The sequence below is a fragment of the Octodon degus genome, unplaced genomic scaffold, assembly GCF_000260255.1.
Source record: "Octodon degus isolate 3935 unplaced genomic scaffold, OctDeg1.0 scaffold00131, whole genome shotgun sequence".
Taxonomy (NCBI): Eukaryota; Metazoa; Chordata; class Mammalia; order Rodentia; family Octodontidae; genus Octodon; species Octodon degus.
The window spans coordinates 823,772-848,274 of record NW_004524707.1 but is presented as its reverse complement, the minus strand read 5'-3'; the positions used below and the strand labels follow the sequence as shown (position 1 = coordinate 848,274).

General features: G+C 52.4%; 1 protein-coding gene across 1 annotated transcript in view; it reads right to left on the bottom strand.

The window, feature by feature from the left end:
* Mfsd4a (major facilitator superfamily domain containing 4A) overlaps positions 1-24,503 on the bottom strand; it is a 31,549-nt gene that overhangs the window by 5,076 nt on the left and 1,970 nt on the right. The window contains exons 2-8 of the mRNA XM_004641125.2: positions 15,898-16,096; positions 15,079-15,339; positions 12,497-12,662; positions 11,944-12,059; positions 10,964-11,137; positions 3,452-3,599; positions 1,152-1,222 (exon numbers count right to left, since the gene is read on the bottom strand). Of these exons, the coding sequence (XP_004641182.1) occupies positions 1,152-1,222; positions 3,452-3,599; positions 10,964-11,137; positions 11,944-12,059; positions 12,497-12,662; positions 15,079-15,339; positions 15,898-16,096 (1,135 nt within the window). The remainder of the gene's footprint in view (positions 1-1,151; positions 1,223-3,451; positions 3,600-10,963; positions 11,138-11,943; positions 12,060-12,496; positions 12,663-15,078; positions 15,340-15,897; positions 16,097-24,503) is intronic.

Sequence of the window (24,503 nt, the reverse complement as noted above, 5' to 3'; positions counted from 1 at the left end):
GGGCATCATGAGATGCAGCTCACCCCTCCTCCTGGCAGAGCAAAAGGAAATACACAGAGAATGGCCAAGTGATGGGACTTTGGAGACCGAAAGGCTTGGGTTTGATGTCATCACTGTCATTAAAAGTGCAATTAATCTAGCGCAGGTTGCTAGTGTGTGTGGGGTTCAGTATCTCCTAGCATAACAAGGGGAACAGTATCTACATTGGGCATAGCAAAGCAAATATTAAACCAGGTGTGGCTGGGGCCAAGGAGATAGCTCAGTGGAATAAGTGCACAAGGTCCTGAGTTCGATCCCTAGTACTGCAAAAAAATAAAATAAACCAGGTATGGGAGCTGGTGAGATAGCTCAGCAATATAAGTGCCTGCCTGGCAAGTGCAAGGTCCTGAGTTTGATCCCTAGTACCACAAACAACAACAACAACAACAACAACAACAACAACAACAACAATGAAATCTAATCTACTTCTCAGAGATCTTTTCACCTGTAAGAACAGATCCAGACCAAAATCAGGTCTCCAAACACGGAGGGCTGACAGTATGAATGTCATCACTGCCATTTGCTAAACCAGGTGTGTGTGGTGGCACAGCCCACACACCCAGCCCTCAGGAGGGTGAAGCAGGATTGTGAGTTCAAGCCCAGCCTGGTTAGCCGGGTTAGAAACACCATAAGATTGTCTCAAAATAAAAAGGGTCTGGGGATGTGTTTTGTGTTTGTTTCGCTCTGTGAAAAAGGTAGGTGTTTATGTGTTTCCTAGTGAATGCAAGCGTGCTGGGGCAGAGGCGGGGAGAGGGTGGGGTCGGAGGGTGTGGTCCTGGGGCAGCCTGGCTGCAGGCGGGCAGTGTGGACAGGAGAGGGAAAGGAAAAGGAACTGAGACTGCAGCTTGCACTGCTCTGCGCTCTGAAAGCCCAGCCACACTCCCCTGGGTCCCCTCTGGCCCTGGTCCCAGGCACAGCCTGTTTGCTTTGGCCTTGTGCGCACGTCTATTTGTGTCTCCAGATCCCACATGCGGAGGCCCTGCTTTTTAGCTGGGTTCCACGGGACTAGGAAGCCCACGGCTCGGCTCGGGCTGGGAAGGTGGCCGCTGTATCGGCTCGCTTGCCTGGAAGAGGGCTCTCTACCTGTCCCCCCACCAGAGGGCTCCACATACCAAACCAACCAGCATCTGTAGGGCCATCTCGCCAAGGCCAGCCCCTGTCACCAGCACTGTGGTCGCACAACCTAACAAAAAGAGAAGGGTTTGGCTGGGTGAATGGGGGTAAGGACACAGGAGTCAGCTGTCATAATCTTGGGAAAGCTCTGAGAGATGGCATGGCTAAAAGGACTACTCTGGATTCTTAAGACTTCTTGGACTTTGCTTTGGGCATGCTCCCGTCCTACAGTCCTAATGTCCCTTCCGTTACTCTCATGCAGTCTATCTCCTTGCCCTGTCAGAGACTGCTTAGTTTTTGCAATGGGGCACCAAGGGAGGGGTGCACTTTCCAGGATGATCAGAGAACCTTCCTGGAAGAATGGGGAGAGGGCAGAGCAGATAGACAAAAGGGGCAGGGACAGAAGAGAAGACAGTCCAGGCAGAGGTGGCGCTGGGTGCCAGAGCATGGAGGGCACAAGGGTTTCTGTAGCATCAAGGAGATCCCTGTAACTCCTTGTGGGCAGAAGGTGCAGAGCCCCAGGGAGAGCGGAGGCTCAAGGAGAAAGGCTCCACGGAAAGACAGGAAGTCGTGGGTGGGCGCGGGTGCTTGACTGCAGTCCTGAGGCCCCTGCAGCACTGTGGGGGCGCTTGGGAAGGGGCCTCAGGCCTGGCTGCACAGTAGAATCGTCTAGCAGTGGAGGCCCAGTCCACGGTCTTGTTCGTTACTCTTAAGAGCTCACATTGGCTCCAAAGCTGAACCAGCCAGGTCACAGAGGGGCAAAGCAGGACCCAAGGAGATAAGCTGAACTCCTGAGGCAGGGATGGGTGATTTGAATCTGGGGAAAGTGGATGCCACTGAGTACTCCAGGCAAGTGAGTAAGACTCGACCTTAGGCAAGGACAGTGAGAAATGCAAAGAAGTGGGCTTGAGTGGTTTTCTGCAGGCAGAACCAATCCATCTGACATCACTGTTGAACTCTAACATTTGTTGATCACATAAAACTCTATAGCATATACTCTGGCATGCAGTGACATTTCACTACTCATTTATCCCCTCAAGGATTAGGTCCGAGCACTCAGACCAGGACCCTGGGAGGAGGGGGTCCCTGGGCTGCTCTAGGACAGTGGGAGTGGGGCGGGGGGTGGGGTGGGAGACCATCTCCTCATCACATCTCCTGCCCTGCACAGCTCGGAGATGGGTGGGTGACCACCACCTGGCAGATGTGGCCTCTGCCCACCAGGCCAGGAGAGCATCAGAACCCAAGTTCAAGGGAGGGTCAACTGGACACATCAGCCCTGAGGAACATCAGCCCTGACTTGGGAAGTCTGCTCAGGTATGCCCCACCCAGAAGGGCCAGAGGGCAAAGAAACTAGTGACCTTTTTATTCATTCTGTCAAATGAATTGTCTTCTAAATTACAAACACTAAAATGTAGGCTTAGTCTTACTTGGATCTAAATATATGCTCAGAAGGAAACTGGAAGAAAAACAGAGGTTTATTTTCAGCAACTTGGACTCCTTTAAAATACACCTCTATTGTTTTGAGGTTTTTTATAGTGAACATATATGACTTTCCTAATCAAATTTTCCATTTTGAAAACAAAGCGTTGCAAATTTATCCAGGAAATATTTTCTCTTAAAGCCCAGTGGCACTCTCACACACTTAGCTTGGGGGCTCTCTGTGGACCTTCGGTCTGGCACGGCTGAGGCTGAGCTGGGTATAGCTCTGATTTGCTGCCACTCCCTAGAGCCAATTTCCCCATCCTCTGTGCAGACCCTACCCACCTCTGGGCTGGTTTTCCTCCAGGGCATTTCTGGTTTCTTCCAAGGGTGACCGTTTAGTGCTCAAAACAGGATTATTTTTAATTAACTTGTCTTTAAAAAGATCTTTGCTCAATGCCCCTGGGAGGCTAGGGAAAGGGAGGGACATCAGCTGAGAGTCAGAGGTTTCTGACCTCAACAAAGTGGTATCAAGCCCAAACCAGGTGAGGAGTCCTTGTTCTGATCCTCTGTGCCTCAAACAACATCCCCACCACTCTGGGACTGTTCATTACATGACACAGTGCCTTTCTTCTGCCCCCCTGTCTTCCAGGCAGCTTTGCTTTTCTTTGAATTTAGGATTTCCAGCATGCACATGACCCCAAACCCACCTGCTGCAGGTCTGCAGACATCATGGTGGGGATGGGGACTACACTGCCTCAGGCTGGGGGCTGGGGGACCCCTCCATGGGAAACCTGCTCCCACCCACCCATAGTTTTCACGTCGGAGGGCAGAGCCCAGCCACCACGGAGATGGGGTACAGGAGTCCAGTTCCCCTCACCTCTGTACTGCAGGATGTCCTCCGTGTAGGCCAGCATGCTGGGAAAAGTGCTGCTGAGGAACAGGCCCAGGCTCGCTGTCCCCGAGAACAGGAAGATGACATTGTAGGAAAAAATAAGGAGCACTAGGAATGTCACCACCACGCCCACCTGTCGCAGAAGTGCAGGTGATTAGAAAGTGGGCGGCCCCAGGGTACCCATGGAGGATGCACCGGGAGCCAATTTCCTCCAGCCTAGCAACAGCACCTTGGGATCGCTGCGCCACCTTCTGGCCCATCTGGGAGCTGCAGCATTCCCGGTCTGGGATCCGCAGAGGATCCCTACTGAGATACTGCTAGAAACAGAGTCCACTCAGACATCCGCGCAAACAGCCCGCCATACTGTGCTGAAGAGCCCTGGGAAGTGGATGCTGCTGTCTCCAAGGTCTTTACTGTAACCACGGAGGACGAACCCATCGAAGACATCTGTGCACCTTGCCCTGCCAGGTATGTCCGGGTGTGTGTGGTAATCCTCCACTTCTCTGGGAAGACAGAACTGCTTTCTCCTTTCCTAAAAGCCGGGAGTTATGGGGCCAAGAGTGCACATAAAATAACCAGGAAGAGCTGGAGGTGTTGGTCACGGGTCCTCACCCTCTGGAAATGTGGTCAGGTCCCCACAGGAAAAAACGACCTAGGTTAGGGCCCCTGCCACAGGCTGTCACTCCCAGAAATCTTTCTACTGCAGCAAGGGTCTCTGAACACAAACATATTTTTGTTAAAGTAACCCTGTGTCTCAGCACTTTAAAAAATTTGTTTTTCTGGTCTGGGGATTGAACTGAGATTCATATATCTGAGATAAGTACTCTACCACTAAGCCACATTCCAGCTTTTACACCTGTTTTTATGTCAATATTGAGTAATTCTACCGGGCGTGGTAGTGCATGCCTATAATCCCAGCATTTGTGCAGCTGACTCAGGAAGATCACTGTAAATTCAAGGCCAGTTTGGGCTACACAGTAAGTTCAAGGGCAGCCTGAACTGCATAGTAAGAGCCTCTAGCTCCAAATGGAAAAATAAAATAAAATTTTGTTGTCTTGTTTTGGTACCAGGGATTGAACTCGGAACCTTGAACTTGCCAGGCAAGTGCTTATTCTACTGAGCTATCTCCCCAGCCCAAAAATTTTGAGTACTTTCTATGCAAAATGCAGCTGGGAAAGAAACTGGCAGCACAAGACCTGGAGTCTGCAACCTGGTGTGGGTCCCAGCTGCCTTTACCAGCTATGGGAGCCTGACACTGCTGATCTGATGCTTAGCTCCCTGGTCTGCAAGTGAGAACAGTGACAAAAGCTGCCCACAGGCCAGGGGTGAAACAACACACACAGAAGGGCTCTGTAATGTGTAAGGCTTTGCACAAATACTGGTACTCATACTTATGTGTGGGCTTTTTTTTAAAACCCCTTTCTGGTACTGGAGATCAAACCCACGACTGCTGTACCACTGAGCTACATCCCCAGCACCTGGTCCCCTTTGAGACAGGGTCTCACTGTGCAGTTCAGGCTGGTCTTCAACACACTGTGTAGCCCAGGCAGGCCTCAAACTCACAAAAATCCTTCTGCCTCAGCCTCCAGAGTACTGAGATTGCAGGGGTGTGCCATCATGCCTGGCTCATCCCCAGCCCATTTTAAATTCTGAGAAAATATTGCACTAAATTGTTCATACCTCCCTCAAGCATGTGACCTTTTTGCCTCAGCCAAATAGCAGGGAGCACAGGTGTGTGCGACCATGCCTGGCTGCAACCCACAGCTTTAGGGGAAAATGCCACTGGGTCAAGGCTGGAGTGTGGCTCAGAAGGAAGCCCTTGTCTAGCATGCGCCAGGCCCTGAGTTTGATCCTCCAAACCACAAAATAAGCAGAAATATTCTGAGTGAGGAAATCTATCCTAGGGAAAATATATGAAAACAAGACCTAGAAAGCATGTACAGAATCACGTCTCATCCAGTCCCTATTCAGCCTTACGGATACAGAGCTGGGCAGGTAGAAAGGAGCGTCACAGCAGCTATCTCAGGCACTTCTCTACAATTGGAAGAACAAAGCCAGTGACGGTCCACAAGCCTGTGATGCCTCCCCCGAGCTCTCTGCCTTGGCTCCCCCAGCTGTCACCCAGAAGACTCGACTCCTCCCTGGAGACAGATCTGCCGTAGAGCTGCACAGCTCAGATGAGAAGCATATTCCCACACATGGAAGCTTCTTCATGTACACAGCTGTCGGAGCCGTGGACAGCCTGTGGCTCCAGCACACTGTATTTTTGTGACATGCAAAGTGGTCCGTGCTCTACTTCTCTTCTTTCCTCTTCTGCTCAATCTCCTAATGTTGGGGCCATGTAGGACCCTATTCTGGTCTTCTATCCTTCGTCTCCTCTAATCCAGCTGCTTGGTTTCAAGTCTCTGTGCCAGGGACTCTTATAGCTGTCCCTCCAGCCAGGACCTGTCTATGTCTAGAACTCTTGACTTGCATATAAAACTGCTTCGCTTCTACCAAAGTCCCTCAAACTGACCCAAACTGAACACTGAATTCCCACCAGCAGTCTGCTCATTCTCACAGCGGTTAACACCCCCACAACTCTCCCTCCTGCCCATGAGTCACGTGGAGGCTGAGGCTCTGGCGTGTGCAAAACCAGCCTCAGAAGCTGGGGCATAGCTCAGTGGTAGAGCTTGAGTAGAGGTACCACCTCTCAGTGGTAGAGATTGAGTATGTGCAAAGCCTGGCACCAACAAAAACAAGACAAGACAGAATAAGACTTGGCTCCCTCTGCAACCCCTGGCCAAGAAAAGCATTGCCGCTGGAGCATGACTGACAATTTATGCTGCCTCACAGGAGACACTGATGTCCACCCTCAACCATATACCTAACTCGTGGGATCCGTGAGGCTGCCAATACCTCAGACAAGCGCCGAGCCCCCCGTTGTGCCCTTGTCTCCAAGGGGCCTGCCAAGCTGTGGGATGCTGTCTGCTGGGCAGCCTATCCATGCTGTGAGGGCTGACACAGCGAGGAACTAGAGTATGGTCAGGCCTCTGAAGTGGAGTGAGAGTTCATGCTGTGGTGGCTGCGCTTAAGTTACATAGTGGTTAAGGACTGGCAGAGAATCTCAGGTGGAGATGTCATTGAAAGGTAAGAACTCTAAGTATAGTAAATGAGTTAGTAACTTGGCTCTCAGGGCCAGCCAAATAGCTCAGTGGATTAAAGTGCCTGCAAGCAGGTGCAGGGGCCATGGGTTCAATCCCTGGGCATGCTGTGCCAGCCCTACCCCCACTGTGTGCCGAGATGGCAATTGAGACTGGGCGTGGTGGCGTGTGCCTGTAATCCCAGCTCTTGGGAGGCTGTAAACAGGTGAATCACTTTGAGTCTGATCTAGTAGTGAGACCCTGAACATCCTGCAGACCCTTCCCTAACATATATATATATATATATATATATATATCCCAAAAAACTTGGCTGTCAGATAAAGAGAAAAACAAATAGCATCCTTGCTCCCTTTCAGATTTTGCGAGGCTGTGTGTTAAAGGTCTGGTCCCGCAGGGTGTGTGACAGGGAGGCCTTGGGTCACTCATTGGAGGAGCAGCCCTCTCCCTCTGCTTTCTCTGGCTCACCTGACACGCTTCCTGCCCTCACCATCAGGCACAGTCACCCCAGGCTCAGGGCAGTGTATCTGCCTCACTGAGGGCCAGAAGTAACAAAAGTGTGAGCCAAAATAAACCTTTCTTTCCTTACAGTGACCTCCGGTGTTTCATTACAGAGACAGCACGCTGAGAGAAACACCCCTGACTCTGCTGCTGCTCGAGTCCTGAGTCGGGAGTCCTGCCTCCTTGTCCCCTTCCTCTGGCACTCAGATATACCCCAAACACTGTAGAGCTTTCCCACGTCTCCAGTTCTCTCCTGATGCCCCACTGCACACCTCCCTCTCTAGCCTGGACTGCACAGCAGATGCCTCATGGTCCCTGGGTGCACCTTGACCCCCCAACAGTGGCTCCCATGGACCAGGAAGGCATTGTTTAAATGCACTGCAGGGGCTGGGGAGATAGCTGAGCTGTCTAAGCACCTGCCTGGCAAGCGCAAGAACCCGGGTTCAGTCCCTGGTACCACATGCCATGTCAGCCCCAGAATCTTGAGCACCCTGTTCCAGCCACTGAAACTTGACATTAGTAATGTATGCCTCTAATCCCAGTGCTGGGGAGGCTGAGACAGGAGAATCACTACAAGTCCAAGCTACATAATGAGACCCTGTATAAATAAATAAAGATTTTCTTAAAAACTTAAAATAAATAAATAAATGCGCTGTAGGTCAAATCCATTCTCTGTTTGAAAACTTCTGACAATTTCCTGCCCACTTAGTGTACAGTCCAAAACCTGGATTACAGATGTTCCCAGGATTTAGCTTCAGCCCATTTCTCAGCCTCATCATCTACGCCATTTTTGTCCCTCATAATCTGGCCTCAACAGCCACCCCTCTCAAGGGCCTTCAACCCGACAGGGCTCTCTTCCTGTACCAGGGCTTGTACCATCTAGAGAGAGCCGGCGCAGCGCAGGCGAAGCTGCTTCTGCACCTCCCTCAACGTGGCCACCCCTGAGGTCAGTGTGATTGAAAAGTGAATGTCTATTATTTATTTATCTGTCTTTTTGTGATAGGGTCTTGCTATTTAGTTCAGGCTGGCTTTGAGCTCACTTTGTAGCCCAGGCTGGTCTTGAACTCACAACAGTCCTCCTGCCTCAGTCTCTCAAGTGCTGGGATAATAGGCAGGAGCTACCAGGACCAGCTGAATGTTAAATTTTTTAAAAAATTATCACAGTAAAACTGCAATATTCCCCTCAGGGTACCCCTCTGTCTTCCAACACACTTATTCTATTGCTCCTGTAGCTTTCTGAAGCAGTTTGGGAGCTCTCCTTCATGAGTGTCTTTAGCTGTACTATACGGCCACCTCAGTGTTCTGAACTGATTTAGAATGTTTCCCTTTCATGGTCATTTTGACTCTGTAGAAGGGCCAGCAGTCACACAGTGTCAGGTCTGGTACATTAGAGATGAAGGCATACACTCATGTCTTTATGAGCCTGCTTTTCCATTGGATGAGCAGTATTCACCATATTTCTGATCACGCCTCATAAAGACACTCATGAAAGAGGATTTCCAGAACTGCCTCGGCAAGTAGAAAGATTGAGCCACGAGTGGTGGCTCACACCTGTAATCCCAGACTCAGGAGGCTGGGGCAGGAGGATTGCCAAGAGGCCAGCGTGGGCTAACCGGTGAGTTCAAGGCAGCCTATAATACATGGTGAGACTGTCTCATAAAAACCAAAGCCAAAGCAAGAACGATGGGATAAGCAGGCTCAAAGCAGGGTAGTATTCTGAGGGAGATTAATGGCAACATGCCCTTTACTGTAATAGTTTATTTTTATTTAAACATTCATTGTATATTTTGATTTCATCTCATACCAATCATGCATCACCAGGCAAACCTCCAAGCCAGTCATCCTGAAAATCTCTCAATTTGGGGGCATTTGAAAGACACTACCTCCCTCACCTTAGCCTTGGTGACAGAAGACTGGGCATGTCCACAGCAAGCTGGGCTGTGGTCTGCCGAGGACTCTCCTCCCTCAGCCTCAGCCAGTGACCCCCACACCCCAGCAGACTGCTGCCCCTGGAGACTGGGCCTGGCCTTACAGAACCTGTGGCCATTTCCATACTGACCCACACAGGGAGCAGGCACTGAGTCAGAAATGGTTGTTGAGCCCCAGGGGACTGCTAGGACAGGGTGACCAGTCACGTAACCCTGACAGGCAGTCTTGGAAGTGGTCACAGTGAATGTGCCACCACTTCCTCCCAGCTGTCGTGGAGGGAGACTCACTGGGCTGGGCAGCTGTGGTTCCCAGACCACGCCTGGCAGTGACAAAAGCTTCTGCACAGCCTGCAAGACGCCACTGTTAACGCCAGGCCAGTGTCTGCCCACACTTGCTCCATGGTATGAGGCCTGAGGGTGTTTGTTAAATCTCTAGATGGCCAACCCGCTCCAGGATGTTGATTCACCCAGTATGCCCTGGGCCCAGGATCTCATTATCCTTTTTAAAATCAGCCTTCCAGGCAGCATGTTTGCTGGGTTTGGTTTGCTGTTGTTTTGGGACAGGATTTTGCCATGTAACCTAAACAGGCCTCAAACTTTAGATTTTCCTGCCTCAGCCTCCAGAGTGCCACCTTGCCCAGTTTCAGGTGGGTTTTCAGAGGCAGTGCCTGACACACAGACTGTTCACACTTTGTTCATTCCCTCAAACCTACATCGTCATCTCCCTCCTCAGCAATAGGTCTTGTGTCCTCTCTGGAGGAGGATGCTGAGGCTGGCCACTGTGAGTGCCTGGCCTTTTCCTCCCTGTGCTGCCCCTCGGGAAGTCTGGAATCTTTCTCCATCCCAGCATGCTTTGCTCCAGCTTCCTCTCTTCCTGAAGCTCAGCTCTTTCCCCTGCTCTGCACCCTCCGCATCCCAGGGCCTTCCTCACTCAGCTCCTCTCCGTCCTTGGCATCCTTTGGCCTTCTTCCTTTTATCCCCTGCGGAGTCCGAATCCTGCTGAGCAACCCCATCTGAGAATTGAGTTCAGAGTGGAATCTGCACATACAGTCCATGCCCCATCGCCTCTGACCCCAAGCCACTGGGGTTTCACTCCTACCCACCCAGCTCTCTCTACAGGAGACTGAGATGTTTTCCCTGCAGATCAGCACCTAGCCCAGGCCAAACCCAAGGTCTCCTGCAGCCTCAAGGTCTCTGTGGCTCTAACATTCTGGCCACAACCCCTTCTCTGTGAGAAGCTCAAAGGAGGAAGAAAATTTGTATGGTGGATGGGGCTACCTGGAAAAGTTGTGAGCACCCAGTCACTGCAGGTGTCTAAGCAGAGATCAAGGAACCCTGGGACAGGATATCCCAGAGGTGCATGAGGTCTTGGTTGGTGCTGAGTCTGGTGATCCTGCAGGTGACCTTGTCCTCTGAACCTGTCTGCTGTGGCTCAAAAGAAGTACCTCAGGGCAGGACCCTGACCCACACTCGGAACCATTCCTAGTCCAGGCAGATTGCTCCCTTGAAGGTCATCAATTCAGCAGTTTTGAGTTCCCGAGAGAGCAAATTTCAGCCTCAGTTCAGTGGTGCTGATTCTAAAGGCTGGGAGATCTTGGGTCACCACTGGGCTCTGACAGGTGGGCAGCACCCACAAGAGGACCCTCACCAACACCTGCTTCCTTGTGTTCTAGCAGCTGGCAGCTGGAGTCTGTTCCACAGTACTTATGCTTGTAAGGGCTCAAGGTCAGGAGCCCAGAGAGGGGAAGTTACTTTCCAGGGTCACATGGGCAGTCTCCACCTCCCAGGTTCTCTCTCCTTTGATCCCTCATTTTACCTTTCCTCCAGGTCAGCAGAGTCCAGTCCCAAGCACACATCCTGGGCCAGCCGTGGGTCCAGGAGACGTGCTCTGGGTGCTGAGGTAGAACACAGCCACCCTCCTAACTCACCAGATTGATGAAGACCATGGTGGCTGGCCTCATTCTGGAGGAGACAGGAATGGAGATGAGCCGACCCAGTGTGATGAAGCCCCAGAAGAGGCTGGGGAGGTAACCTGCCACCTTGTGGCCAACAGACAGAGGCTTCTCCACTGCGTAGCTGTACACAAAGGCTGAATACGCCCCCTGCAAAGAGACCAGGCCCCACTGAGCATGCACAGGACAGCACAGGGGCTGAGGGAGGAAGGACAGCCCTGCCCCAAGCCCTGCCCCCAAGATCATCCAGCATACTCAGGACCAAGCTGCGACAGAATCTGGGGTGCTGCAGCTTACAGCCTGCACTTTGAAGATGGAAGGGCACCCCAGGGTGTCATTGGGTCCTTATAGGAGGGTGTCCCTGTGGGGAATATCAGACACACTCTGTTCCATAGCTTTGAAAAAAAAGTATGCACGAGCATCTCATTTAACAGATGAGTGCACAGGGTAAGTGACTCACCCAAGCGACCCAAGGTCACCCTGAGAGGGGGAAGCCAACCAGGCTTTGCAAGTACTTTTTACTGGGTCATCTGGGTTTTTAGGACCTTCTCTCTGGGGGTTCCCTCAGGTAGCAAGCCGCTCAACGTTGTCCTGATCTATCCTAAAAGGTTTCTGGGGAAAGGCACTAACCAGCGTGGCTGGCATAAGCTGCAGGGCCCAGCTCCAACCTGTAGCTTGGAGAGCCAGAAAGCAAAGGGCCCTGCACTCACTGTAACTGGGGGAGCAGAGCTCTGCCACTTTAAAACTGGGGACATCTGTGATCAGTGAAAAACAGGCTTCTGTGTAGAAGATAAGAGAAATAAGCCCACTCAGCCAGCACGGAGCCCAGCAATGGTCTGTGTGCAATTCCAGACAGCCGCTGCCGGAGGGTGACTGCGCATCAGTGAACTGCAGCAGGCTGTTGCCATTCCCAGGCTCCATGTGAGATCAGGAGGGAGCACCTGGGAGCAGCTCACCGTCATCCCATCTGTCATGAACAAGACCAGGGCAGCTGTGACGTGGATGGCAAAGAAAGAGCAAGGGGCTCCCCGGAAGTTCTTCCTCTGGCAGCAGCTGAAGAGGTCCTCATGCCCTGGGGGAGGTGCAGGAAGGGCAGGGGTGAGTCTCCCTCTACTCCCCTCCCTGGCACCAGCCAAGGAAGCGGCTGGTGGTCAGAAATATCCTCTACCTTCTGTAGTTTCCAGCCTACCCATTAAGAGCAGCCTCAAAAAAAAAAAAAAAAAAAAAAAAAAAAAGAGCAGCCTCTGTCAGCCTTGCAGTCCTGGTGGAACCAGAGCAATCAAGTGACTTGCCCAAGTCACACAGGCGGGATGGACAGAACAGAGGTCAGAGCCAGGGGTCTGCCGTCCTCATTCCCTTGACCAGCTGCCCCTCTCCCGCCCTCCAGACTCCAGGGCCAAAGTGTTTCTAATCCTTATCACCTGTGATCAGGGTCACCTATCTGGGGTAGGGTAGCCAGGGAAGCCTCTAGGCCAGGCTGTAAGCTCAGATGCTCACTAGTACCCCCACCTTGGTGTGGCTGGAACTTTGAGGACAGTGAGGTGTCTTCCTTCTCAGGAGGCCGGGTCTCCAGGGCGAGCTCGTCTGCAGGCAGCAGGAGGGGCTTGCGCTGAGTGTAGCAGGTCAGCAGCCGCTCCTTGGACAGCAGGAACAGCACAGCCATGGGCACTGGAAGCTGGAGGGCAGCAAAGGGTCAGGCAGCCTGCTGTCCCCTTCCCTAGCTCTCTGTGTGGTGAATACACATGCTGGGTGTGCAGGGTCCTGGGAGAAGCTGGCTTTTTCCCAAGGTGCCACCTCACTGGAGAGCCATCCCCATCCAACAAGTCATGTCCTTGGGCTTCAGCACACCTACTGCCCTTAGAAGATAGTCTTTCAAAATCTGACTCACTCTGGGAACCCAGAGAGGCACCAGGGTAACTTGTTTCCAACATCCTGCTTCTGAGCAGTGCCTCAGCCTAGCACCTCCTGTCCCTGGGCACAGCGGGTCATACATGCTGGGCAGGACAGCTTAGCCTTTGTCCATCACAGCGCTATGCAGTGTGCAACTGAGACTCAAAGTGATCCCCTAGTCATGTCCTGCTAGAACCGGGAGGTCAGCTAGAGAAGCAGGAAGGGAAGCCTCCCCTCCACGTAGCTGGCTTGGGCAGAGTTAGACTGGAAGCTGGCAGCCTGATTCTGCCCAGCAGTGTCTCTGCCTCAGGGGAGCCTGGCCATGCTAGGTACTAGGTAGGTATCTTTACTGGAAGATACCAGCATGGGCTCATCGCCATGGACAAATGCATGTTTACAAGCTTCATGTGCACAGCCAGTGTTTAGCTCCCTACCTGTTCACTCAGCCACTTGGACCGCCCTGAACTCCCCAGAGCAATGGGTACAGTCTCCTGCTCTGCTGTTGCCTGGAGAAGCTGCCACCACCTCCCTCAGGCGCCACTGCCTGGGCCTAATCACCCTCGAGACCATGTAGTTCTTTAAAGTCTAACCACTGCCCTTCTTGCAGAAGCCTCTGCCCCCAGCCTTTTTGCTGAGGAAGGAGAGGAGGCCCAGGGAGCTGCAGAGAGTTTCAGGAGGCCAGTGAGCCAAGCCAATCAATGGCTGGGACAGATGGAAGCCAGACAGGCAGCCAACCGCAGCCCCTCACCCTCTCTTAGGCAGATGTGAGCATACCAGGCTGGCAGACAAAATCTACCCAGCCCTGGTTGATACCTCTATGGGTGACTTTGAGGGCTTTCCTGCACAGTAAGGAATGAGTTAAGGTCACTGAGCTCCTGGCAGCTGCAAAGCCACAAATGGGTTCCTAGTGGAGTTCCAGGGCCCATGGGGCAGAACAGCACTTCCTGCAGTTCACTGGGTTAACAGGAACACCACCCCCCCAGCCCTCCACGGAGGCCTACAGTAGTTGAATGCCTGGGTGATGGCCAAGGGGAAACAGCTGTAAGAGAGGTGTGAGCTCTTGGGTGGGGCTTTCCAGGCAGGTGGGTGGAAGGGAACACTTCACAGAGGATTGGCTGGTGCTGCTGGCAGAAACCTGCCCATCTTTCGGGGAAGGCAGTGCCACCTTGAAAATCCACTACCTCCAGCTTAGAAGTGTGTGTGTATGTGTGTGTATGAGCACACCCTAAGTGCAGGTTTGGCCACATTCTCCCTTGCAGTGGACTCTTTATTCTCAGAAACAAACCAGTGGGAAAAATCCGGAAACCCTGCTGCAAATGAAGTTCCGTCTGTGTCTGTTGTAGGGCAAGAAAACAGGGCCCTGGGCTTAAGTAGGGCCTTCTGCTTCTTGGTGGCAGAGGCCCAGCCTTGATGAGGACCATGCCCTTCCCTTCCCAGGTCTCCCTTGGGAGACACAGGCCTCAAAGCAGTGGAGGGGTGGGCAGGGGTAGGGTCTCCCAACAGGCTTGCCACACCAGGCTCAGCTAATATGGGGAACCCCTCTTGGGTTTTGGAGGAGGATTCCAGATGGAGGCCAGAGTCCCTGCTGCCTTGGCTGGGGCTGCAGAAGGACCCTTGGCATCTGAGCCAGGCATAGAGTGGGTGTTCTTGCTGCTCAGCCCTCACCACAGGCTGCCATGACAGACAGGGCCCCTCAGAAAGCACCTGTCAATCCCCAGCCTCCAGCAGAGCACCCTAGCAGCAGGGCACAGGAGACCCCCCAGTGAATGCTGCCAGAGAAGAACCCGACACTGCCTTGGTCTGTCCAGGGGCTACTCTGTGTAGCAGTAGAGGGACAGAGCTGGCGCCCCACCTAGCCTCAGAGGGCTTGCAAGTGAGCCCTGACTTTCACCAAGCTAAAGCTGCTCACAGTGTGCTTCCTTTTTTTTTTTTTTTTTTCTGGTACTGGAAATTGGACGCAGGACCTTGCGCTTTCCAGGCAGGTACTGTGCCACTGAACATCACTGCTTCCTTGAGAACTGCAATCACAGAAGTCACTGAGGAGAGACCTCACCAGTGACACCCAGGAGAGTGGATTCTCCCACCCTCCAGCCTCCTGGCCACATTTCTCAGATCTGAAAAACCTGCCTGGGGAGGTGGACGGCTTGGCAGTTGTGGACTATCCACCAGCTCCCTGCCCAGCCTACCCCAGCAACACTCACATTGATGAGGGCCATGATCCAGAAGGCATAAGACACGCGCGTCTCCGCCCCACCCTTAGGGGCTGGTCCAGGGAGCGTCTGGTTGGGCTGAGGCTGCACTGCCACATGTTGCTGGCCTAGGACCCGGGCGGCGTGGAACAGGTGGCTTCTAGAGGAGATGTTAGCCGTGCTGTTGGTAGGAAAGCAGTTGGTCTCAGACAGGAAGGGGTCGGCGATCAGGGGGCTCAGCAGAGCGCCAAAGCCCACGAAGAAATGAAGCACCTGCAGGAAGGTAGGGGGTCTGGATCAGTCTTCCAGCCCAGGAAGCTGTAGTGAGGACAGATTCCTACCCAGAGGGTGTCACTTCTCCTCTGACCCTGCTTCCAGCCCCTGTCTGGTCCAGAGTGGGTGGAAGAGGGGTGGGGTTAGGAAGCGGGAGAGGAGAGGGAGAGTCAGGAGTAAAGCCCCCACACCCTCTCTCCAGGCTTTTGGCACCATGGACGACAGTGGCCAAGCCCCTAGCTCTTTTCTCCCAGGCCTTAACTCCCCATGAGGGCTGGGGTGTCTACCAGCTAACACCCCACAAGCACAGCGTCCTTGTAGCATTTTCCCTCAGATCTCTCCTCAGCCTTGGGGTACTGTGGGCAGGATCAAGAACAGGCAACCAAAGCCCAGAGGCCCGAGTGGTTGCAGATGTGGCCCTCTTGGAAAGTGGCCAGCCTAGGCTTCGTCACCACATCACCACATTGGCCCAGAGGGACTCCTGGTCAGGAGCTGGGAGAGAGGGAGGGCCTGGCTAGGGAGCGTCCCATGCTGTGCCAGCCCCAACCTACTGCTCACCTGGAGGAAGATAGCTGAGTCCTTCTGGTATATCCTCACCAGCTGCATGTTGGCCACTGTGTCAATACAGCCCATGGCCAGTCCCGCCAGTGCCATGACCAAGGCCAGCACCTTCACATCTCGGCAGAAGGGGATGACAGCAAACACCAGGGAGATGGCCAACGTGGAGGTGAAGAGGGCCCATAACGACTGGGCCAGGCTGGAGTGGGAGGGTGATGTCAGTAGAGGGGCCTAGAGCCTTCCAGTAGGATACCCTTTTGTGTCCTCCCCTGGCTAGACACTTCCTCACCCACTGGGGGGAAGAGAAGGGAGCTGAGGGAGCTTGTGGCTCTCGTTAGCTGTGGATTGTGGGCAAGTTGCCAAACATGCCTGCATCCTCCGAGAACAGCCCCCACTGTGAGACCGTGGAGCCAGGCACAATGGCACAGGCCTGTGACCCCAGCACTCTGGGAGGCTGAGGCAGGAGGACTGCAGGTTCTTACCCAGTCTGGGCACCTAGATAACCTAGTGAGACCCTAGCTCAAAATTGTAAGGGAGATTTATTTTTTTGTTTTTGGTGTCAAGGAACAAACTCAAGGCTTCCAGCTTGCTAGACAAGCATTCTACCGCTGAGCCAAATCCCCAGCCCCCCTAACTCAAAATTTTAAAAGTAAAAGAGGGCTTGGGATACAGGTCAGGGCGAAGGCCCTGGGTTCCATCCCCAGTACTGCCAAAAAACAAACCAAAATAAATAAATAAAGAACACAGATGCTGGGCAGGGACTCTGTGGAATTGGGCAATTTACAGCCCTTAGCCACTATTATTTTATTCAGTGTTCTACTGCTTAACACATTCCTGCTGAGTGGAACCACCCACTAGGACTGTCCTATGCTCCCCGAGATGAACAGTCATACATATGGCACTGGTGGTTCAGAGGAGCCTGGCAGTAAGACAGTTACACCTTAAACTCTTTCCACATAAACAGCTTTAAGCATAAACATTCCCTTGTCACCTCAGGAAGCTGCTTGGGGCATCTTCAGGACACTGTCACTGCCTCCAAGGGCAGTGGGACCCACAGTGGAAGTTGAACCCAACATCCCCAAACTGAGTCCTTTTGCACAAGGGTGAGGCTGCCGCAGTGTGCCTCCCACCTAGGAAAGGGCAAGAGGCCTGAGCCGCCAGCACCAAAACCCAAAGCCTGGCACGGGGGCAATGTGGTGACACCCTTAGCAGGCCAAGGACCTGGTTTCCCTATGAGGGGAACAGAAGGGGTGGCTGAGGCTTATTAAGGACATTTGAGACCTTCTGCCCCATTACCAGACCCTCAGAGGAAAGATTACAGACTTGTATTTTCTGGGTTGAGGATGTAGCTCAGTGGAAGAGCCCTTGCCTAGTCTGAGGGAGGACCTGGGTTCTATTCCTCACCCTGCAAATTTAAAAAGAAGAAAAGACGGTGACTTGTATTTTCTGGGACCAGTCTGAAAGGCTTATGTTGGGGTAGAGTGGGGTCAGAAGGAACCATGGCTCTGGAGGAACTTTCTCAGATTATGAAAAGCAGGTGAGGTGGGTGGCACCGGAAGACCTCTGAGAGCTTCCAGCACACTGTAGAGGAGGTGCAAGCCCTTGAGACCCTGCAGACTGTGTCTGTTGCAGACTGCTCTGGCTCCCTCTGTCATCCATCTCATCTGCCCCACATCTGATTAAATCCTTTATCAGAGAGCTCTGCTGATAGCAGCAGTTCGTTATTTTCTCTTTTCTTGATTCCAGGCTGATCGGTTGGGGGAGATTACTGTTCATGACCTCAGCCTGTTCCCAGCTCAGATGGGGAGGAGGGGCTGCATAGAGACCTGGGTTAGAAGGAAATGGAGAGGAGGACTGTGATGTGGGGAGGCCTGTTCAGGTCCCTCGGGCTCAGGCTTGTCTGGCTCTCCCTGGTGGCCCTGCTCTGAGCTCTGCAGCACGACCCCCAGGTCACACTGCCCTTCCCCCTAAGGCTCACTGTGCCTGCTGCCCTGAGGCAGCCACATCTCCTTTACCTCCTCCTCTGTGTCAGAACAGAAGTGATGGCAACCTCTCTAAACAATTCCCTCCTTGCCCTTTCCCTGCACAAGGTGGTCCAACTTCAGAGACAGTCCCCCCAACTATCTCCCTCCCCGCTGACCCTAGGAAAGAGGGATCTGACATTTCTACCCTCTCTGCACTTTGAAGTAAGGCAGACATGCCCCAACTCAAGTGCAAACACTCTGGAGGAATGAACACACACTCATCATGGCTCTAGAACACTTGGGCAAGGGATGGTAGCATAAGTCAGTAGTAGAGCTCTTACTGAGCATGCATGAGCCCTTGGTTCCATTCCCAGTACCCCAAAGAACAAAAAAGTCCGGGGTGGAAAGCAGACCAAAATCAGCCGTGAGTCATGTGGCAAAGGACCTTGGATCAGTAAACTACGACAGGAAGGAATTGTGGGGACCTGAGGGAGAGGGAATGATGGATAAGGATGAGCATCTTAGTTTACAGGAGGAAACACTATCGTGTATAATGTCCTGGGCATTTGTCACACATGACAAGGTTGTGCAGTAGACTCCGTGCCCATTTTACTCATGAGTAAACTCTACCTAGGAAGTGCTAAGAAAGTAGCTGGCAGACTCTGGATCCTACCCTGGTCTTTTGGCTGTACTGGTGGGTATGCTGGCAGAGCTGCAGCCAGCTCGCGCAGAGCCCCGAGTGGCAGGACTGAGGTGCTGGAGAGCTGCTGTCATTTCTAGAACCTGCACCTGCTGGTGACCACAGCTCTGGACGTCTGAGGCTCTAACGCTGGCTCACTGCCGGCTTCCTCATTGGCACCACGTATGGTCTGAGGTGCCCAGTCCATGCTCCTGGATAGTGCTGGTGACGTGGACTGGGCTGGAGGAGGCCCACATGGGGTGGCCCAGGCAAAGAGACAGGAGCCCGGCAGGAGGCTGACGTGGGAGTCCCACTAGATTATCTGATAGGAGTGGCCCTGTCAAGGAAGGGAAAATGTAGGCGGCCTTCCAAGAAGGCACAGGGTGGAATTGAAGGAGACTTGGGGGCTGAAAAGGGGCCCAGGTGCTCGCCACAGGCTGCCCTGCCCTAGCCTCTTCTCATTTGGACCCTTGCACCTTGTTATTCTTGAGAAGAACAGCAGATGCCCCCAAGGGACTTTTTCTGGTCCCTGGCCCTTGACAAAAGGAGGCAAGTGTAAAGGAATCCCCTCCCTGTGCCTGCTACCAGGTCACTCTGTCGGTTGTGACTTGGGACCGATGTTGCAGCAGCCAGTGGCAGGAGGGCTGCTGCACTCATCCTTGGCCGGGGCTCTTGGGAGCCAGGGCTGTGGAGCCTTGTCCTCAGCAAACGGGGACATTTATAGCCGGAAATCTTTTTCTCTGGATTCCAGGCTGCCCACACTTTGCAGTTGCTTCAGCAGGGCGGTGCCTGAGCATTCCAAAAATCATCCTGAACAAATTTCTTTAGAATGAGATGTGGTTGCCAAGAAAGAAAGAAGTTCCAGATATATCTCTGAGCCTGAGTGGAATCCAGTGATTGCCTGTGTTAAATGGCTTCGTCAACGGTTTCTTCCAGGAACGTGGGTAATTGGAAATTATGGAAATAATATTGTTGGGAGTGTGGGCATCGAGGAGGTAATGGGATTTGTGACCGGAAGATTGGCTTGTAGCCCATCTGCCACTTCCTGTGGTGTGGCCCAGGGCAAGCTGCTTACACTCAGCCCCTCTGAGCCTCACTGTCTGCTGTCATAAAGTGGGGATGGCAAGCTCTGCCTCCCCAAGTTGCTCAGCAGCTCCCCACCCCCATGCTCAGCCCTCCATGTGGGCCCTGGGCTCCCCCAAAAGAACAATGCTGGGCTCAGAACACCATGCTCAACAGAAAGAACTCAGGAGTTAGTGCCAGGGCTCCTGGGTGCCCTGCCCCCTAGGCCTACTCCAAACCTTAACTCTGCACCCTCTGCAATGACCCTGAAAGGCTGGTCCATGAACCAGGAGGGACACCTGCCACTGCCCACCCTGGGTTAGCTTGGGCCTCTTAGAACAGTCTCACTCCCCAATGGCCTGGGGAAGACCAGAAAACAACACAGACAGTCTAGGAAATATGTGTCAGAGTACCTGGAGATGACTGAGTTACCTATTAACGGCCCCACACAGGTGCAGGGGGCAGGTGCAATCGGGGAGCAGAAAGGTGGGAACCAGGTCCTCCTCCCCCACTCCGGCTGTGACTCTGCTGGAGTCACCTGCCCACCACATTTGCTGTGTGCCCTTGACATATGGCTGACCCCTCTCAGCCCTGGTGCTCTGCCCTGCCCAGACAACATGTGACCGCCTTAACCTGGCCCTGCCTTGAGCACCTGCTCTCCTGGGCTGCATGGTGCCAAGTGGAGCAAGAGCCCGAGCAGCCAGATGCTCCCTGCCTGCTCCTGCCCTCCACCCCAGGGTAGGGAAGACGCTGCTGGGGCCCTGAGGCTGACCCGTGCCACCCTGGGTGGGGCCAGCGCTGGGACACAGACGCTTTGGCTCAGGAACTCTATGCAGCAGGGATACCAAGGACTTTTTTCCCTCCTTCCCTGCCCAGCTGTACAACCTCTTTGAAGGATCAGAGAAGAAGAGAAGAGAGGAAACAGGGCTTCGGGGAAACGGCAGGTATAGGTGGCCCCAACCGCTACCTACCCCAGAAGGGGTGAGACAACACAGGGTCCTAGGACAAGCCACCATGAGACAGGGGACCCTGGGAGCAAGGACAGGTTAGCCTAAAGGGGAAGAGGCAGGGCTGAGGGAGAGAAGGCCACTTGGGCACCCTCAGCCTGAACACTGAGGCCTCTGTGCCTGCAAGGCCCACCTGTGTCAAGGCTAGGTGCATCCAGACTGGCCAGTCTGTGGGGAGATCCCAATCTGTGGAGGACGACCCTTTACACTCAGGCTGTGCACAAAGACGTCCCAGGACCCGCTGAGGTGCCAGGCACACCAGAGGCCACCTCAGGCCTTCTGCCCAGGTGCCTTTCCCCCAGTTCTCGGCATGCTTGGCTCCCTCCTGCCACCCAGCAGCCAGCTCTAATGTCACCTCTGAGGACTTCCCTGCGCACCACCCTGTGCTAGGGGCCTGTTGTTGTCATTCCTGCCCCGCTTGGATTCCTTCATCTTGCTGCCTAAAGTCACCCTTCAAAGGGAAAGCTGTGTGAGGTCAGGCTTGGCTGGCATAGCCACCCCCACACAGGGTCTCGCCCAGGAGATACCTGCGGAATGAGGAGTTTTAGGATTTTTGGTATTGGTTTTTTGTTTTGTTTTGTTTTGAGACAGGATCTCTACTACTCACTGTGCAGTCCAAGCTGACCTCATACTCAGAGTGACCCTCCTGCCTCAGTCTCCTGAGTGCTGGAATCACAGCCAAAATGCCCAGTGAGTTTTAAGGTCTTTTTAAATTGTAAACATTGGTATATAACTTACAAGTCCTAAAACTGAAGTGTATAATTCAAGTCTTTTTTTTTTTTTTTTTTTTTTTTTTAATTCTGAATTGTGAAATCACCATCACAATCTAATGTCACCTCAGGAAAGCAAGCCTGTGTCCATAAGCATTCACTCCGGGCCTGGGCAGGTCCTAATGGACTTCCTGTAGCTACACTTGCCCTCATCTGGATGGTCCAGAGATGAAATCCTGTACTCTGGGGTCTTTTGTGACTGGCTTTCTTTCGCTCAGCATGCTAGCGGAACACTGTGCTAGGTGGATGTGCCACGTTTTATCATTTCTTTATTTATAAAAGTATTTTTATTAGTGCTTATTAATTTTTTTTGTCTTTCTGACACAGGGTTTTACTATGTAGTTCAGGTTGGTTGTGAACTCACTTTGTAGCTCAGGCTGGCCTTGAACTCACAGCAATCCTCCTGCCCTAGCCTCCCGAGGGCTGGGATTATAGGCATGCGCCACCATGCCCAGCAGTGCTTATTAATTTGATCTGAACCAGCTAAAACAAAATGAAACAAGCTAATTATTCCTTAGTGTGGCATTGTCACGCACGCATGTAAGATGCTTTGCTTCTGTCCATCTCCCCACAGCTCTTCTCCTGCCCTGTTCCTTTCCTCTCTCTGCTTCACTACTATCTTTTCTTTTTTTAAATTCTACATCTTCAAGAAAATAGGTGATTCTTGTTTTTCTCAGTTGGACTTACTTCACTTAACATGATGGTCTGTCCCACCCTTTTTTTTTTTTTTTTTTTTCAAATGACATGATTTTACCTTTCTTTCTTTCTTTCTTTCTTTTTTTTTTTTTTTCAGAACCAGGGATTGAACTCAGGTCCTTGTGCTTGCCAGGGAAGCGCTTATTCCACTGAGCCATCTCCCCGGCTTGCTTGCTTGCTTTTTTGCTTGCTTTCTTTCTTTCTTTCTTTCTTTCTTTCTTTCTTTCTTTCTTTCTTTCTATTTTTTTTCAGGGAAGGGTCTACAGGGTGTTCAGGGTCTCACTACTAGATCAGACTTATAGTGGTCCCCTACTTACAGCCTCCCAAGAGCTGGGATGACAGGTGTGCACTACCATGCCCAGTCTCAATTGCTGTCTCAGTGCACCCTAGGAGCAGGGCCAGCACAGCAGGCCCGGGTATCAAATCCCTAACCCCTGCACCTGCTTGCAGGTGCTTTAATCTGCTGAGCTATTTGGCCAGCCCTTATTTTTCTTTATAGGTGCATAATAGTTCACTGTGTACCTGCACCACATTTTCTTTACCCAGTGATCTTTTGACGGGAACCTAGGCTGGTTCTATATCTTGGCTATAATGAACTGGCTATGTCTCATGCTATTTACCCATCCAGCTATTCCTGGACATTTGGTTTATTTCTACTTTTGTCTGAGTATTACAAGTGATGCAGAAGGGGGTTGGGAAGATAGCTCAGTAGAATAAGTGCTTCCTTGGCAAGCACAAGGGCCTGAGTTCAATCCCTGGTTCCTCAAAAAAAAAAAAAAAAAAAAAAAAGTGATGCACAAAGTTTTGTGAGCACAAAGGTTTTCAGGTCTCTTGGATCTATACCTAAGAGTGGAAATGTTGGGTCCTATGGTAACTCCTGCTAAGATAGATTTTTAAAACTAGACCATGTCTGGTGCTGGGATCCTAGCAGGCATTTGGCCTGAGTCTGTGACATGCTGAAAGGTAGAAAACTCCTGAATGGACAGGCAGAGGCTTTGTGGAAGGGAGGCCACCCAGAGCCCAGCTCAGAGAGGGGAACTGGTTCATACTGTGCCCAGGGGTATAGTAGTGGACAGTACCCTGCAGACTGGGTATCTGATAGGAAGACTGAGGTTGACACAGGGGCAGGAGGAAGACACAGTTGGATCTCAAGCAGGACAGCACTTGTAGACCGCAAGTAATTTGAGGGGGGAAACTAAGTAAGGAAAGAGTGAAGAGGGGAAGGAAAAGACCTGAACTATTCTTTGGTTTGGGGGTGCGCACAGGAGGAGCTGGGAGAAGCTGGGAAGCTCTCTGCCCCTCTGCCCCAGTGTCACCCAGATAAGGGGGTCTCCCAACTGCCCAGGGTGGTTAGACAGGTCTCCAAGAAGCCAGGGGAAAAACCTGTCGACTCTTGTCTAACTACTCTTTTCCCTTTCCTGTCTGACCTATTAATCCTGCCAAACAGGTGGCTTTTGTTTCTCTTTTTCTGAAATATTTCCTCCTTGAGCTCAGTAAGATTTTCCTGAGGAAGATGTTGCTCAGATTCTTGTGGCTGTACTTGTACCCTACTGCCTCCCTCTGGGCCCACATCTAGTAGCCTCCTTCAAGGTGTCTGTGTCTCCTAAAAGCTTCAGAGAGGGGTACCGCAGAGGAAGGGCACAGGTCCCCTGGCGCATCCACCCTCACTTACATCCAAGCTATCCCTCCACACCCATCCAATGGAAGCATCCAGAAGGTCCCTTTGGCCCAGGACTCTTGGTTTGGGTACAGCAGTAGGTGGGACCTCAGCAGAACCCTAGAGAAAGAGGCGCTGCCCAATTCTCTGGAATGTGTCATCCAGCACTCCCCCCCACTCCCTCGCAACAGCTGGCCCTTGAAGATTTGTTAAACCAATCCCTCACTCAGGATGCCAGCCTGGCACACCGGCTGGTAATCATTTAAGCTGAAAAGCACTTACTAGCAGGGAGATTAACATGTCCACAGAGACAGGCAAAGCCCACGGTAGCAAGATCCTAAGACCAGTGACACCGCTGGCAGGGGTTCTCTTTGTCTGGGGTTGCACTAGGAGCTGCCTAGGGTTCACAGGTGGTGGGACACTGTCACACACATTCAGGGTCACTCCTGGGCACCCTCTTCTTCCCGAAAGGGTTCTTTGTGACAGTCTACTTGAAGGTGGGAAGACTGAAGTTCAGAATCTACAGCTGAACCATCAATAGGACCCTCCCCACACTGAAGGATCCCAGCAGAAAGACACAGAGGCCCAGCGTTGGCATCAGAGCTCAGATGCGCTCAGTCTGGAACATCACTGGATTACTCACCTCCTGCCTGTGGCTCATCTCATAAAGTAAGAGCCAAAGTAGTCAGTTCTGCAGACAAACGCCTAGCCCTGACCCTGGCAAGGTCTCTTCTCAATAACTGTGCAATATGAAGCAAATTCCTTAACCTA